The sequence below is a fragment of the Cimex lectularius genome, unplaced genomic scaffold, assembly GCF_000648675.2.
Source record: "Cimex lectularius strain Harlan isolate CLEC.00 unplaced genomic scaffold, Clec_2.1 scaffold5, whole genome shotgun sequence".
Taxonomy (NCBI): domain Eukaryota; kingdom Metazoa; phylum Arthropoda; class Insecta; order Hemiptera; family Cimicidae; genus Cimex; species Cimex lectularius.
In genome coordinates this window covers 3,391,502-3,408,519 of record NW_019392993.1, presented here as the reverse complement: position 1 = coordinate 3,408,519, position 17,018 = coordinate 3,391,502, and the positions used below count along the sequence as shown (strand labels likewise).

The following is a 17,018-nucleotide window of genomic DNA, read 5'->3' as shown; positions in this document are numbered from 1 at the left end:
ATACATATTCAAATAACTTTTTATAAATTATATCATAGCACTTCAATAATAAAAAAAACTTTATGGGAAAAAGAAAAGGAAAAAGCATTTAGGCATTACATTGAATTTATTTTGTCTGATTTCAATATACAAATTTGTAGACAACTTTTTTCAACCTTTAGTTACTTTCTTTAGTTTTAATATATCTGCTAGATGGACCTTTTTTACCAACAGTGAAGTCTCATTCTCAAAACTGAAACCGACATTTTTTTTTACTTACAAACATACTTTCTGGTGATTCTTTTAGAATTACGGGAGATTTGAAACTTTACATTTTTACCTAATGTATTAATTATTTTTATGCTTTGTTTGTTGAATGATCTTCATAAATGTAAAAACTATTTAAATTTTTATTTGTTTGCAATTTATATGTATATTGTTAAATTTAAAAATACTTTTTTGATAATATATTCTTTTATGAAATATTTGTTATTTTTTACTCCTGTATCAGCCTTTATTTATTTTAATTTTTTGCTTTAATTTGAAAAATTGAAATTTTATCTATCTGCAATTCCTATGTTATACTGGGTTATACAAAAGCTAGTGTTTTACATTAATAATTTGATAATTAATAGAATTGGGCTGTTGCGATATAATTAAATACTATGACTTATATAATTGTGGTGTGTGTTCGATTGCATGCATGTGTAGCATGTTACAATATGTTAAAAGATTTAATTTATTGTTAGATTTAATTCTATAATTCTAAATAATCAAAATTAAGAAAATGTTCAGCACATTCACTAATAAATTAACAACTAATTTTGTCTCCTTTGTTTCTAATGTATTATATGTAATGCATGTACATGAGTGTGTCAATTGTGCGCAGGTAAAAATGTTATAATTTCAGTGTAACTCTATTTCATTGATTTACACACAACATAATTTGCATAAAAATTTAGTTCTTTCAAGAGAGAGTCAATTTGGAATTAATAATAAATTTACTAACTATTGAGTGATTAAGAAGAATCAGGTTGAAAGTCCATTTTCTAGTTAACATTTACAAGAAATTTTTTCCCAGACTTGTCCAACAGGAAATTCGTGCAATCTGAGTGCTTCTTCATGCATTTCAGTGCTGTAACCCGGTTTCTGGAAAAAAATTCTCAGGTTTATATTACGTTGCTTACAAGCTTTACATGTTTACCTTAGGCAGAATATAATTGCCGTCTATGACGAGTGCTGGGTCTTTGAAATGCTCGTGCTGTTGATCAACGAACTCAATCCACCGTGAGTCTTTAGTACCAGAGAGACAGATGTAGTCCCAGTATTGAAGGTGCTGAACCATTTCACACAAACCAACTCCTCCAGCATGCGGGCAGACCTTGACTGAAAATATCGAACGAAAAATAGATCGGAAAACTGGATTTTTTTAATTAAACAGATAAGTGTTCATGTACATAACGCTTTGTTTAGTCGATGAATAAAAAAATTATATTATTAACCTCCAAGTTTTTTGGCCATTAAATAAACTGAAAGGATCTCATTAACCCCGCCAATCCTTGCTGAATCAATTTGGCAAAATTCAACTGCTTGAGATTGCAGGAGCTGCTTAAACATCACTCGATTACAGCACATTTCACCACTTGCGACACCGATATTGTATTCTTTTAAAGCCTAAAAAAATAAGCTTTTTAATATTTTGTTCATTGTCCTAAAATTTAATTAATACATTACTTTAGCAATTGTCGCATGGCCTAAGATGTCATCGGGTGAAGTCGGTTCTTCAATCCAGAGTGGTTTGAATTGGGCGAGCTCTTTCATCCATTCTATAGCCTGATTCACATCCCAGACTTGATTAGCATCGACCATCTGTAATTTTCCTCACGCATTTAATTACTAGAAATTTCTTTTAAATAAAATACTTACTAGATTTTTATCTGGACCTATAGCATTCCTAACAAGGCGGCAACGATGTTTATCACTTTCTAAATCCTGCCCGACTTTAATCTTGAAGGAGTCAAAACCCATACCAAGGTATTTGCGACACAAGTGTCGTACCTTCTCATCCGAATAACCAATCCAACCTTTCAAAAGTATTACAATTTTTTCATTTTGCTCATTCTAATACAAAATATATACTCAATACCAGCTTGAGTAGTGTATGCAGGGTAGCCGTTTGTTAATAATTCGGCTTCTCTTGCCGGCCTCTCTTTCATACCATCTTTCAACATTTGTACTGCTTCTTCCTTGGAAATAACATCAGTTCTGTAAATAAATAACTGGTCTCTTAAAAATTCATTTAATTGTTGAATTTCATCCTACATGTATCTAAAATCAATGACAGACACAAGCTGCTCTGGGCTGAGGTCGGACAGCAGTTTCCATACGGGTTTACTCTCAATCCTTCCCCACAGGTCCCAAAGGGCATTTATTATAGCTGCTGTTGCCAAATGCATGACACCTTTCTCTGGCCCTATCTAATAAAGAATTATAGGCAGTTAAAGGCAATTTTCAAAATTCTGCAATATAAATACCCATCTCAGTTGGCTGTCGCTTGTTAGTTTCCTCCAGTATGAGGAAAAATCTTTGAAAATCACCCCAATGGACTCACCAATGACATAACTGCTCAACGCTTTTATACCAGAAATAACTGAAAACATTAATAAGTAAATAAATATTTGTTTTTTATTTTATAAATTTAAAACTTAGCTCACCGACTTCTGTTCCTTTTCCTAGTGTGAAAGTTAACCCGTGTCCTTTAACGTCCCCTGTGGTATGAAGTATAACATATGCACACGAATAGTCAGGATTTTTATGCTATAATTTTAATATTGAATTATTTAAAATCAGGTTCACATCAGATTCATTACATTAACATAATACAAATGTGCTAAATAAACTGTATTTCTCCAATAAGCCACCAAAAATGGTTCTTACATAAGATTATATATATATATACATATACATATACATACATATATTTGATCTTTCAGTACGATACAGTAGAAAAGGCATGATCTGGGAGGTGATGAACTGTTTCAGAGATAGGTCTGTGTGTTAAATTATTAAATGTGTCCTTTTACAATTTGATGCTGAATGAGATAAATCCACCACTTAAGATTGTTAGAAGCCAAAATATGTGTGGCAGATTAAAACAGCAATGAAAGGTGGCTTTAACGATTGAAAAACATCCAATTTTTGCTCATTTTCCCATAATATTGTAACATTCTTAAAGCAGATAATATCACTTTTGTCTATAAATGAGGATGTACTATATGAGCAGATTGTCCAGAGTAGCTTGAAAAATTGAAAAGTGGATGTTGCAAAGGAGGCAAGTTTCAGGGTGACAATATAGTTAACAGCAGAGATGCTCAAACTGCAGATTCTGCATAAGACATTAGTTAACTGTAAAAAACAAATTGACAAAGATCTCGTATATATTCTATGTGAAGCTCACCTTTGCACAACTTCCATTCACTCAGTTAGGGTAGTTGATTACTTAATATTCCTCCAACATCTCTACACATATTTAACTAATCTGTGGTTCTCAAAATTCTGCCAATGGCAATCACACACTATACATTCACGCTAATACACTATAGCATCAATATACACAAAGAAATACAAAACGAAATATCTATAAAGTACTTTATAAAGTGGACATTGATATAAAAGAAGGGTTCATGTGTCAACCTCACATGTCCTATTCTTAATGGGTGAGGATGACCCCCTCTTTGACGAGTCAAATCCTCCAAGAGCCACCTTGGGCTCTTAATGCATGAGAGCTTCTCTGACGATCCAGCCTACTGCCACTTTCTTTTAATCATGTTTTTAATGATTTTTTTTCTTCTTAAATATCCCCAAGCGTGTGTCAAACTGTGTACTGTCTGTGAAGACGAGGTGAAAACAGAGACAAATTACAAAAAAGTAGTTGTAATCAAGCTTATAACGCACCGATCCTATAGTCCTGACCTTGTGCCTTCAGACACTTCTATCTACTGACCAAAAATTAGAAACTTTCAATACTTCAGAATTATTCAGAAATTGTGAGATGCGGTCTGGTGTGATGTAGGTTTCAGAAAAACATTTTCTTTGTCGTGCCAACGTTTCGATCTCAACAAAGATTGCAACGGCACGATAAAGAAAATGTTTTTCTGAAACCTACGTCACACCAGACCGCATCTCACGATTTTTGAATACTTATCGATTAACAGTCACTAATCACCACCATACTTCAGAATATGAAAAAACTATTAAACTCCAAGTAATGGCACCACAGGGAAATAATGGCCATTTTTTAGCTATTCAGTTTACAAGTTGTTTTATTATATAATATCCTGCATTTCTTTTGGGTGTTAAAAATAACCAACCTACAAACATTACATTTTTTATGTTTATTATAAGCATACTGTACATGTAATTACAAACGCATCCATGTTATTATTGTAATATTAGTCTGAAAGATGTAATTTTACAATAGTAAAAGTAAACCTACCATAGCGTCCGAGCCATCGTGGTACAAAGAGGTTGGAAATCTTACGTCTTTTACCTCCAAGTCTGTTATGATGAGATTGGAATTCATATCGTAAGTGCTTTCGATTCCTCCGGAGCTTATGTAATTCTGACCAGAGAACCAGTCTGTTTTGTTTGCTTTTTATAACAAGTTACATAAGATTATCTGTACCAGTTAAAACAAACAAAGTGTTTTCTTTGCGATAGAATCATTTTTTAGAAAAATGGCATTTTATACTTTTAATTGTACATCGATAAAATATATACTTACCTGTATTATCGCTTTTTTTAATTTTATTTTTTAATACAAAGATTACGAGGAAATTGATATGTACAGAAAATGTTTTATTTTCCAATTGTTTTTCTTTTCTTTTTTAATTAAAAAAATAAATAAATTTAAAAAATATATTTCAAATACACCATGTCACTTAAAATCAATATATACAAAACAACACTTCCAAGTCGATTATCACCAGTAATTAAATCTAATTAAGAGAAGAAATAGTTTTCACTTTTAAAAAATAAATAAATTATCTATATTGCACTGTTTGTTTAAATTAAAAACAATATTGATTATAAATAGTGCAGAAATTCAAATACAGCATACACTCTTTTGATTGTTCTCAACCAATACTGAGTTTGAATTGTAGTCACCTTTAAAAAAAAAAAAATTAAAATTAAATATTGAAATAGGCTATTAAATTAGTTTATTTACCTAAGATGAGCGTTTTGTTTTGGTATGAGTTGTCTTAAGACTAAAGGCACCTGTGCAAGCCTAGATCTTAAGTTTTGATCGAGATGATCACTCTGATCAAATTTCGTCTCGATGCCCCGCTGGTCTTTAAAGAGGATTCCACCCGATGAATCACCGTTCACACAAAGCTCTGAGCCATCTCTATATTTTATTCTTACTTCACCATTAGACATCTAAAAAATAATAATTATTATAATAATATATTATCTATGATATTACAAAATATATTTACCTGGCACGCAGTTCCAATGCCTGGTATAGAAACTGAGTTTAAAACTTTCAGCTTTGTAATTTTACTACTTGAACTGGATTTATAGCAACTTGTCACATTGAAACTTCCAAACTAAAAATAAACATTGAAATAAAAAATTTGAATAACTGAAACAGTTAAGTTTTATAAACACTAACAACCATGGGTTGTTGGGGTGAATTGTTTTCTTTAGACTGCGAAGGCTGAATGCTAAGAGTGGCATGAATCGGCCTCCTTCCAACGATAACAGGGAAGACAGGACCTACAGAGCAGTTCGACGTCAACTCTAAAGCGCTTTCTATTGCAAGACTATGTCTATGAGCCTATAAAAACAATGAATTAGTAGACACACTCTATGATTTATATTTACATTAAAAAGTAATTGAATAAATCACCTCATTAAAATGGTCCCACATAGTCCTTAGATCAGATGAGTAAGTATCTATAACATCTTCCTGAAGTATGGTCGCAACTCCATCTTTATCAATTGCCTTATATCCTTCCTCCGATTTTGTAATTTTACCTCCTTTAAAAAAAATTCTATTGCCATTATTTTTATAGTAATTGTTATATGTTACTAATATTAGTAACATATAACTCCAATTAAATCAGCTAAATATATGCAGGATATATACATTGATGTAGTCCACCAACATTGTTAATGGCAAAATACTAAAACATAACTGATAGACCAAAATGATTACTGACCAAATGTGGCTCTGGTGGTCTGGGAGATATGGACTTTTCCATGTTATATGTCCATGGATTTTAATTTTTGCACTAGAACACTCATTACATAGGTTTCAAAGTCATTGATGCCTCTCCTACCGGCTTGTTGGCTGGTTAGGTGGCTTTGTGGATGGTGTGGCAGACCGACTTCATTTTATTATTTGTAAATAATTTTTTTTATATCTCCTTTGGCTAATATGAAAACATTGGGAGAAAAAAGATCTCGATACTTTACAATTGTGTTCATTCTCATCAGAAATTATAAAATAATAATTTTAGTTCTTTGTTTGTTCATCCTTCATTTTTATACTGCTGATGTACCTACACACTCTAATAATACAATCATCATCACCTATGAGAGCGATATTGCAATTTTATCCTCTAACTCAAATCCTATCCAAGCTACCTCCAACATCCAAGAACACCTTGAGCTTATCAAAGACTGGTGTAAATGTGGAGGACAAGACTGAATGAAGAAAAATGTGATGAGAAAATTGTGAGACATCCACAATAAATACCGACTTCCATTTAAGTCAAATATTTAGGACTATACCTGGACAGCAGACTAACGTGGAATCCTCATACATAACTTCTAGGATTGCAATCCGTCTTGTCTGTCAGCACAAACTAAACTAACCTTGTACAAGATTTTACTGCAACCAGTTTGGACATACTGAGTGGAACTGTGGGTTCTGCCAAGCCATCTGACAGCCAGCACATCCAATCCTTCAGATCAAACATCCTCAAAAATGTCAAAGCTCCTCACTACATCACTAACTTCACTATCCACAACAACCTCATCATTCCCAACTAACTGATCCGTTCTCGATTCCAAAAGTTGCACAACAACGTCTTGATCCATCCTAACCTACTGCTCGAGCCCTCTCTGCACATTCCCATCCCGAGAACCCACCACATCGCCTTAATGGACGAAGACCTCAAGACCTTGCCCCTTAAACCCTCACACTGAGTGCCAGTATTAGGCGGTTTCTCAGGGAACCGGAATTACATTAGTGCTGTGACCATGTGAAAAAAAGTTTTGTGAGACATTTGTAATATGTAAGGGGTACAAATAAAAAAATCTTTATGTACACTTACCGGAATAAAACACAGCTTCAAAATCGGCATCTGGAGAATTCTCCATTAAAATACATTTAGCATCATTTGTATACAGTGTGATTTTTGGTGTTTTGGCTCTGACCAAAGAAATAAATTTCGCTGCATAATGATATTTTTTCCAGTGCTCCTTGGGTAAATGCTCGTACGAATGAACCGAATCTGCACCTTCGACTGGGAGGGGAGGCGGTGTTTCGGCAACGGGTATTCCTTTCCCATGCCGCCCGACTTTGTAAATGGCTATCCGTAGGCCATCGTTCGATATCCTACAAACGTCCACGACTCGTTCTTCGGCTTTGCTGCCTCCTTTTCGCTTAAGCAGTTCGATGCAGACTTCTCCGTTATCCAAAAGTGATAGGATAGCCGTTTTGGTTTTGTGCCTCGTTGGTTGAAGTCTGTTCGTTTTAAGGGGAGGCACTCCAAGCTCAACAGGTTCAGTTTGGTTCTCTTCCCTTTTTATAGAAGAAACAGGCTCCTTACGTTCATTTGGAACAGCCTTTTGGGAAATAGGATTGCCAAAAAAATCCAGTAAAGGCTGATTCCCTGACATGGTTAATGCGTAATTGTTACTATGCATTTTGCTTTGATGCTGTGCCATTCGAGATCCCATTGTGCTTCCAGTTTTGCTCACCATCGAACAACCGTTTCCTCTTAAGCTAAGAGATTTTGAGGTTTTGTTCACCAAATCTAGTTCCTCGTCCCTAACAGTTGGAAGAGCTGGTGCTTGTAGCGCTTGCCTTCTTTTTTCTCTATCTTCAGATCTATAATAATTAAAATTTAGTTACACATTTCACAAGTTTCAAAATATAAAATTTATACAACCTAAGCAAATCATAGAGTTTAAGTTTTATTACAATACTGTATGTATAACTGTAACACTTTAAGAGAAACAAGCTTCATAATTCTTAATAGCTTCATAATTTGTAAAATAAAAATATTGGTATTAGTTTTAGACAATTTTTAGAAAATCAATTTCATTAGAAGTTGAAATAAATTTAAATTTGTCAATTAATCAAGCTAAAAGAATAAATATTTAAAAAATTAAAAAGAAAGTCATTAAATGCTTATTTTTGTAACTTTTGATCCAAAGAAACAAACTTAATAAATTCTATTTGCTTGTGATCGATCCACTTCTGATTGAGGGATGAAAGAATAGTTCAGGAGTTCACTTATGTGCAGTGAAACATACCTTGATCTATACCTGCTAGAATAACTGCTCCTTGTGCTTTTAGTACTCATCGTACCCATTCCACTATCCATCAAAGCCAAATTTCCCTGTAAAGAAAAATTACAATTAAAACAAAAACAAGATTAAGGTTGCACTATATATAATGAAACTGACGTAAGAAATTTTATTTGCTCGTTGTGATTGATCCACTTCTGAACGGGAGATAAAAGGATGTTCAAGGATTTCACTTAAGTGTATTCGATCCCTGGGATTTTTCCTTAGAAGCTTTTCAATAAGATCCCTCGCCTCGGGTGAAATTCCAGAAGGCATCTAGAAAATATATCACAAAATAGAAAAATTCTATTGTAACTTATGGAAAAGTTTTAAAACCTGAAATTCTGCCATGACAACACGAGTTAAGGTGCTTTTAACTGCATCAGTATCAAAAGGTGGTTTTCCTGCTAGAAGAGTGTACAGCATGCATCCTAGACCCCATACATCCGCTTCCAGGCCATGACTGCTTCTCATTGCAACCTAAATAATCTCTTTGAAATTTAAAAAACACTTAGATAAAATTAATAACAACCTCAGGTGAGATATAATTGGGTGTCCCGCACATTGTCATGTGCTTTTCATCAGGTCTACTCAGTTGTGTGGCAAGCCCAAAGTCAGCGATTTTAACCCTCATTTTCTTCGTCAAAAGTAGATTTGCTAATGTCAAGTCCCTATGAAGGATGTTATGGGAATGTAAGTAGAGAAGCCCTTCCACAACCTGTTTCATTATATGCGCAGCTATAAAAAAGTTCAAATTGTAATTTCACTGTCTTTTTAAACAGAATTTTATTTTTACCTTCGTCCTCGTTTATAGAGAGCACATTGTTTTTAATGTACCTTTGAAGTTCACCGTATTGCGCATGTTCTAGCACTAAATAAACATAGTCTGAGTCTTCAAAAAATGTGTACAACTCCAGCACGGATGGGTGTTTCAATCTTGAGTGTATTGCGACTTCTTGCCGCACTCTGCTTACCATCCCATTTTCAGCCATCAACTTCTTGTCAATCTGTAATTATTAACAAAAGCTAATAAAGTTGAAACATATATACTAAAATAAACTAGTTTTGTATAATAATTTTATTTATTCGTTCTAAACTTAACAGACAGAAAAAATTTGAAGTTCTTCAAAAAGAAGTCCTTCAAGTGGTTAGAGTACCGGCATATTGAGTCAAAGGTCATGGGTTCAAATCCCGCTCATACACTAAATTTTCGACTTAACCAAAAACCTTAGATAAAAGAATATTTAATTGGAATAATTTAATAGATTATCCAGAATTACTTTCAAAAATTAATATCAATGTTCCCCACAGCTTAACTTTAGAAATCTTTAGGTAGATAATGCTTTGTTAATTCATTATCACAGAACTAATTAAACTTATCATGATCTAATAGACAGAATTCAAAGAATATCTAATAAACTGCCTGGAGACAATATTTTTCACGTTTTTTTTTTTTTTGTATTAGCTGATGTCATAACCATGACACAAAAGATTTGAGCAGCAGCATCCCCCCCCCATACCGCCAGAAAGGGTATTGACTGCCAAGCTCAGCCCATGACTACCAGCACTTTTCCCTCACTAAAATTCTCCTTATCTGACATTTAAGTAAGCTGACTACCTATAATGGGGGTGGTATGTGGGACCGTTCATACCATTCCTTCAATCAGGGATAAAAAAAACAATCTAGAGTGCTTCATTCAACACCAGCAAAGCACCTCGCAGAAAACCGACCCCTAACCAGCAACACAACGAGACGCACACCACCCAACCTGACTCGAGTCAATATTTCTTCACACTTATATCGTGCTTTCTGCCATTATTTGCTAAAAAGGCCAATGGTGGATTTCGTTGCCTTGATGGGGGGGGAGGAATAAATTAACGCTTCCATTTAAGCATTAAAAATTTATTAGTATTTTAAGTATTTATGTTAAAATTATGCTGAAATGGGTCGCTGTATGCCACAGATTTGTACATACACTGTGTTATAAGAATATGACTGGGATAATTGAAAACACGCCAGATGAGATCAATGTTTATTTTATCTTTCCTTTGACATTCAATAGCACATCTTGCATGTTTTATCTTATAATGTTATACAATAGTTATATATTACAAACTAAATATTTTAAAATGTCTTGTTTAATGTTAATATTGATTTCTCTTTGGATTCTTGTTTTTAAAATATATAATAATAATATTGTTCAATTATTATTTGTATTGCTTATGTTTAGTTTTTATGTAAAAGGCTTAAGCTGTTAATCATTGAAACTAAATAAATAAGTGTTGCAGCAAGTAATCAATTTTTTATATATATGAGTAGTGCGACATACAAACACACCATTCAAGGATCGTTTTAAATTAAAATAAATTTATATTTTAAGTATGAATTTACAAATTCATATCTCTTACCATTTTAATGGCGACTTCCATCAAAGTCTTGAGACATCTTGCCCTGTACACAGAAGCGAAACCACCCTTCCCAAGTAAATTAAGCACCTCATAATCCTGTAGGTTCAAAAACAGTTATAAAAAAAATTATACAAGTTAAAGTTATAAGACATATTTGTTAGTATTTAAATTTAACGCTAAACTGACTACCTCAATTTGCTCCCCGAAGCTAATACTTGAGTGTTTGGGCGGTCTCATTTTCAAATCAATAGTTTAAATCTTGTGAGATTATAAAAATAAGTCACAACGTTAAGACGTTTGCATGTCTGATCAATATTTATAACAAGAAAACCCTTAAAGTTAAACACAACAAATAACAAAATTTCAGATAAACCTTAAAAGACTCCCAGGCTGTTACCCTGTTTTACCGCCAAAATGCTTCGTTATCTTTATGTCAAAATCAACTGTCAATATTTGTTGAAAATTTCCTCGAGGAATCGTTTATATTTATATTTGATGAAAATTGTAGAAAATGATGGTAAAAGTTTTAATATTTTCGACGGTGGAGTTTTACTTTAAATTTCACACTGAGGAAGGCACCTTTCATTCAGGTTTACAAGAAACGTTTACAATGTTACGCGATAAGATGACATTTGCTTGTGATTAGAAAGTAAATTGAATTTCGTGTTTCTCTGGTGTTCAGTTCAACTCGCTTTAAAATTTATTTCGCCCTCCAGGCTGCCTTTGTCATGGAACAGGAGATCGTCAGCAATATTTCATCTTTGGAAGACAAGACTGATGATTTCTGTGACAACCCGACCAGAGATTCTCTTGCTGAGGGGTTGATGAGCGTTATCAAGCCCACAATTGACCAACTTGATGAACGAGTCAAAGCTACACGGTATACTCAAACGAATTGATTTTTTTTTAACACAAACTTATTTTCAATAAAAAAATTACTAGTTATACTGTAAATCTATTAAATCACATAGCTTGAATACTGTCCGTCTGTATTCTAGCTTGTTTTGCTTCAGAATTTTGCCATTTTTAGTGTAGGGCTCATACAAAAATAGTCTGGAAGTAACTAGAGAATATCTGCCCAGGTTTATTTCTGCTCCGAGTGCATTGTCCAGTCAGTTGTCCTACTGTCATTCCATTTACACATCCTAGGGTTTAGATCCTCAGTTTCTGCGATGGTCCTTTAATGAACTTGTTTGCATGCCTATCTCCTGGAATAAAATCTCCTTGAACTGAGAAGTTTGGCAATTTGGTATACCTGTCACCCCTGAAAATGAAGCAGATAGGGCAATGGCACAACTAGGGATCAGAGTGACCCCCCTCCTGGCCAGACTCCTTATCGCAGGAGCGATGGGGGAGGTACCCTATGGTAATAAGGATACTAGGAAGCAGGGTTTGTGCTCCCCAGGCACTGCAGCCGTCTGGCTTATTGTACCTAGTTCCTTAGTTCAGTGCAGTAGACTCAATCCTTCTTCTTAAAAGTGTCATTGACTGTTGCTGCTACAATTTTATTCCCTAGATTTTTTTCATATGTTAGGTTAAATCTCCATTGGGCTGTTGTTTTGCATTTGAAGATGATAAAGGTGGCTGTTGACTCATTACATAATCTGCAGATGGGATCATCTGCCCATGTTGTATAGATGTTTTCTCAGATGACAGTGAACAGTTAGTAGTCCTACCACTCCTCTGAATCTAACCCTCTCCAATTGCAGCAGTGTTTACCAGTCTTGGTGAGGGTTGTTTAATTACAAGTTTACTGTGTCTAGCGCCACTATGTATGGTCTTGCAGATCCTCCTCTGGCCAGTTTGTCAGCTTTCACGTTAACCAAAATTCCTCTGTGCCCTGGCACCCAGAATATCAGGTTGTGTTTTCCCAGGTTTTGGAGATTTTCGATGCATTCACTGACTAATTCTGATGTGATTTTTTTACATGCTAATGCTTTAATAGTTGCTTGGCTATCAGATCTTATGAGGATTTTTTTGCCAGTTTTTAAGATTTACCAGGACACAAGCAATAGAATAGGTACTAAGGCTTTCAGGTGTTCCCAAGTCGCTAACTTGAAGAGATTGATTCCCAAAGTATCTATTAAGGTCAAATAGATAAATTCATTAGGCCTCCTAGTAACCTTTCTTTGGTAAAGGGAGCCACAATGATTTTATTGGGGTTAGATAAATAAGTACTGAATAATTTAACCGACACCAGTAATCTTATTGGTTTACATATAGCTTTTTACTTAGCTTCCACCTAAAAGAGATTATTAAAATAATAAAAATGGGTCTTCTTCAATAATGTTAAGCGGTCAAACTACTTTCCTTTGATGAAAAAGCTAAGAAATTTCCCAAGCCTGATGTCTATCTGAAAAAAGGTTTTATTCGCTATTTCCTGGATTGCCAAATGTTTTTGCCTCCGGGTTAAATAATCACAGGAAACTGTGCTGTTCGAAACTTAAAGTTTTCGTCCAGGCATAGTTAAACAAAAAGGTCATTGCTCGTACACAATAATGCACGCCCACACACTACAAAAACTACAAGGTAACAATTAGCTGACATTGGATGTGTATATTTACCAGTGAAATTTAAAAAAAAATTAACAATTGGACCTTATTCTTGAGAATTTTTCTCTGATATAATTAGTACTCAACCTTTAACATTACAATTGTAGCTTATTTTGCTTGCCATGAGTTTCAACTTTAGGCAACAAAAAAAAGTCAACTTTTATCTTTTTTAGTGTAGAGTTAGTGCGAGAATATGCCAAACCAGGATGATTAGAAATGGCAATTTATATTAATTGTTTATTAAATACAGGTTACTAAAACTGTCAAACAGTGTGGTTGCCACATGCATATAAAAGAGACACAACTGACAAAATAACACACAGGCAAAACATTAGCAGACAACAATGAGCTAACCTGTCTTAATTTTTTCATTTCATAAATTAAAAAATTATTTTTAAAAAAAAAATAAACCTCAATTTTCTCAGCTTGAGCCAACTTGAACTAAAAAAGAGTCTTGATGCCCTTACAAAAGATCTGAAGGAAATAGCAGCCGAGAAAAATTGCCCACTCGATCTTGAACTCTATGCAAATAAACTCGTAAGCACAAGGCACAAGATTTTGGTAGTTGGAAACATACTTCAAGCTTCGCAGGTGGTTAAATTTCTTTTTTGTCTTCCCTTTTTTCTTCTTTTCTCAAATATTCTTATTTTTTTCTTTTTTATAGGACCGCCTTGATAAACTTCAAGCCCGAATACAAAAAGAAACCCAAACAAGAACACTAAGTGATAAATCTAGCCCAGTTGGTGAACAGCCTAATTAAATTATGGATAAGTACGTTTACTGTCTTATAAGTGTTTACTTATATTACAAATGTGCATTGATTTACAGATTACCTACCCCTCTGTGGAACTTAAATGAATTCACAGATGAAGTATATGAGCCTCGTGAAGATACATTCTTATTAATGGATGCCCTCGAAACCGATTTAAATCTAATTAAAAAATCAAATGCTATGGTGGCATTAGAAATTGGATCTGGCTCTGGAGTTGTAATAACCTCATTATCTTTAGCTGTGCCAAATCTCTATTGTTTAGCATTAGATATCAATCCAAAAGCCTGTGTAGCAACAAAAAATACAGCTGCGCTAAATAAAACGCAGGTAATTTTTTAAAATAAAACTACTTTACAAATTATTATATCAATTTTTACTTAGGTTGATGTAATTAGAAGTGATTTAGTGAAAAGTCTCAGGCTTAATAAAAGCGTAGATCTGCTTATTTTCAACCCACCTTATGTACCATCTGATGGCTCAGATGAAAATTCCATTTTGGACAAGGCGTGGGCAGGCTTGGAGAGAGGAAGGAGCACAATAGATTGGTAAATTTTACAACCTCTTTTCCTATTTGTCAAATCATTACATGAAATTATTTCAGGTTGTTGCCAATTTTGGAGGAGCTAATGTCAAATACTTGTTTGGGATATTTTGTAGCAATTGATGAGAATAATCCTGAAGAAATACTTTCAATACTAAGAAGCAAGGGATTCAACAGTGAAACGGTCGCAAGAAGAAAAATAATCGGAGAAAAATTGTCTATATTACGGTTCTCTAGAGGCTTAGATTTGTAATTCATAAAAAAAAAGTACTAAATATATTTAAACATAAATAAATTTATAACAAATAAAATATATATTATCTTACATAAATTTTCTCTTTGATCTCTCGTGTACCCCAGGATAAATCACACAAAAAGGTAAAGCGGTCCTATACAGGAAAAAGGTTTTAATTGAATAAATGTTTCACTTTAAGAGGTGGTCTCCGTGGCTTAAAATCAGATTTATTGTTCACCATGGAATGTTGTCCTTTGTCAAACTTGAAGGTTGATTGCTGGAGGCCCTCTTCTGATGATCTTGGGATGACAACCTCTAGACTCAGGTGACTTATCTCACAGCTGAACTTAAACTGGGTACTCTTGAACACAGGACTGCATTGATGAACCTGAATCGTCAACTAACTGACTTCACCTCACAGTCTCTGATACAGGGCAATCTTAAAGTCCTCAGAATGCGAACATTGAATGGCAAGTCCTCCGAAGACGGACTGGGTCCTTGATAACAATGCTTTGTATGTAACCTGGGACAATGGGATCCCAGGTTCTTGCACACAAGGCAGTGCACACAATTTTGCTTCATGAGCCTATGATGAAGAAGCTGCTTGACAAGTTGTGGACGAGGAAGTATATATATTTATCTTATTTAATCTTAAAATCATTTTTGTAGGTTGATAAACCTTGAAGTTTGTGTCTATTTCTTAAAAATAAATAAATAATTTTAAAAAAGTGGCTGATTAATTCTAGTCCAATTTTTCTGATCCTCTCACAGTTTTGATTGTTTAATAAAATAATTTTAACTAATAATTTCTCAAAGCCACTGAACTTTATTTATTTAATTTTTTTAATTAATGTTCCTTAGTTGTGAGATTTCTTGTATGAACCTGCAGTTTGGCTGTCTTTCATCATCCTGTTCTTACAGTCATTTTCAATTTTCAATTGGGCCCTTTTAAAACTTTATACAACGTAAGACCCACCACTGAAGATGGCAAAGTAATGAGATGCATCTGACAGGCCAAACTAACCATATGCAGACTAGGATGATTAGAATCAACTAAACTGGGGGCTCTTTCAGGTAAGGTGATATGGCTGATTTAACCAAGTTGCTTCAACCTTGTTCAATGGCTAGTTGACTGTCGTCAGTCATGTGAAGACTTTTCTTGGCTGATTTTACACGAGGTAATTAGTGGAATCAACATCTCTTACCAACGGGAGTTCACTACAATGTTAGAACTTGAGGAAGCAGGAGCACATCTCGTACTTGCTCTTCTGCAACAAGTGAAGTGAAAAATGTTGATACCTAGTCGAAGAAAGTATGGGTTCATCTGTTGTTACAAAATCAGAAAACGGGCAAATTCCCATTAATGCCATATCATGCTTTTAATTTTGTTGCTTCAATCCTCACACTTCATACCCCTTATCAGAACTAATACAAATTTCTTCAATGAACTGTTCATCATTGAAACTAGCCATCTCAATGCTTTCTGAGGTGATCTCAGTTGACTCAACTAGGCGACTGGTATGAAGGATGACAAGTTTTATCATTTGTGTTGTCAACGAATACTAGTAACGATGAGGGAGAGTGGACTACCTGTGAATGGGTTCAGGAATTTCCCAATCATTTGCTATCTGGCTAAACTCTTTGACACCATACATTTAACTAGTTGAATTAAATAGTTACCTAGTATGAACTTTGATTACTTTTTTCCACAAATGCAATAGGTCAGCTAATAAAGGAAAGAATAAGAAAACTTAATTATACACTTTTACAAGTACAATCAGAGGGTCATTATTTAAGATGGTACTGTGATGAGATACATCTAATAGACAAAACTAACCATTGGAAGACTAAGATGATTGGATTTGGCCAAACTAAGGCACATACTTCTTTAAACTAGTCCTGACAATCCAAGAAGACTTCTGTGAATACTTCTATCATGTATGAACT

At 34.1% G+C, this 17,018-nt stretch overlaps 3 protein-coding genes across 5 annotated transcripts; 1 reads left to right on the top strand and 2 right to left on the bottom strand.

Annotated features, from left to right (window-relative positions):
- Positions 1-87: 87 nt before the first annotated feature.
- Positions 88-4,620, bottom strand: LOC106666172 (mitochondrial enolase superfamily member 1-like). Its single transcript, XM_014393154.2, has 10 exons — positions 4,475-4,620; positions 2,694-2,796; positions 2,514-2,629; positions 2,302-2,456; positions 2,126-2,244; positions 1,906-2,063; positions 1,714-1,848; positions 1,482-1,653; positions 1,184-1,365; positions 88-1,128 (listed from the first exon to the last, which is right to left on the bottom strand). Exons 1-10 carry the CDS (start codon positions 4,559-4,561, stop codon positions 1,033-1,035), a joined length of 1,323 nt encoding a protein of 440 aa, XP_014248640.1. The 5' UTR covers positions 4,562-4,620; the 3' UTR covers positions 88-1,032.
- A 281-nt stretch (positions 4,621-4,901) lies between these two features.
- Positions 4,902-11,358, bottom strand: LOC106666218 (serine/threonine-protein kinase PLK4). 2 transcript variants are annotated; one of them, XM_014393253.2, is made up of 13 exons: positions 11,161-11,358; positions 10,972-11,067; positions 9,359-9,569; positions 9,095-9,300; positions 8,899-9,042; positions 8,683-8,838; positions 8,530-8,615; positions 7,323-8,101; positions 5,891-6,021; positions 5,657-5,818; positions 5,478-5,588; positions 5,207-5,418; positions 4,902-5,145 (listed from the first exon to the last, which is right to left on the bottom strand). In XM_014393253.2, the coding sequence occupies exons 1-13, from the start codon at positions 11,206-11,208 to the stop codon at positions 5,142-5,144; spliced, it is 2,346 nt and encodes a 781-aa protein (XP_014248739.1). In that variant the 5' UTR covers positions 11,209-11,358; the 3' UTR covers positions 4,902-5,141. The 2 variants fall into 2 exon arrangements, with proteins under 2 accessions (XP_014248739.1, XP_014248738.1); XM_014393252.2 differs by having other exon boundaries at positions 4,903-5,145; positions 5,654-5,818.
- Positions 11,359-11,392: 34 nt separating this feature from the next.
- LOC106666219 (SNAPIN protein homolog) lies at positions 11,393-15,129 on the top strand. Of its 2 annotated transcripts, XM_014393254.2 has the most exons (6): positions 11,689-11,851; positions 13,949-14,114; positions 14,188-14,294; positions 14,352-14,622; positions 14,677-14,840; positions 14,897-15,129. In XM_014393254.2, exons 3-6 carry the CDS (start codon positions 14,287-14,289, stop codon positions 15,087-15,089), a joined length of 636 nt encoding a protein of 211 aa, XP_014248740.1. In that variant the 5' UTR covers positions 11,689-11,851; positions 13,949-14,114; positions 14,188-14,286; the 3' UTR covers positions 15,090-15,129. The 2 variants fall into 2 exon arrangements, with proteins under 2 accessions (XP_014248447.1, XP_014248740.1); XM_014392961.2 differs by lacking the exons at positions 14,677-14,840; positions 14,897-15,129 and adding an exon at positions 11,393-11,620 and having other exon boundaries at positions 11,688-11,851; positions 14,352-14,466.
- Positions 15,130-17,018: the final 1,889 nt, after the last annotated feature.

Coding starts and splice junctions, on each gene's coding strand:
- LOC106666172 (XM_014393154.2), bottom strand. CDS start 4,561: ATGAATTCCAATCTCATCATAACAGACTTGGAGGTAAAAGACGTAAGA. Junction 2,064..2,125: donor TGCATACACTACTCAAGCTG/GTATTGAGTATA, acceptor TACTTTTGAAAG/GTTGGATTGGTTATTCGGAT. Junction 1,366..1,481: donor AATGGCCAAAAAACTTGGAG/GTTAATAATATA, acceptor CGATATTTTCAG/TCAAGGTCTGCCCGCATGCT.
- LOC106666219 (XM_014393254.2), top strand. Junction 14,623..14,676: donor CTGCGCTAAATAAAACGCAG/GTAATTTTTTAA, acceptor ATTTTTACTTAG/GTTGATGTAATTAGAAGTGA. Junction 14,841..14,896: donor GGAAGGAGCACAATAGATTG/GTAAATTTTACA, acceptor AAATTATTTCAG/GTTGTTGCCAATTTTGGAGG.
- LOC106666218 (XM_014393252.2), bottom strand. CDS start 11,208: ATGAGACCGCCCAAACACTCAAGTATTAGCTTCGGGGAGCAAATTGAG. Junction 5,589..5,653: donor CACCCCAACAACCCATGGTT/GTTAGTGTTTAT, acceptor GTTTATTTTTAG/TTTGGAAGTTTCAATGTGAC. Junction 5,419..5,477: donor GCATTGGAACTGCGTGCCAG/GTAAATATATTT, acceptor ATTATTTTTTAG/ATGTCTAATGGTGAAGTAAG.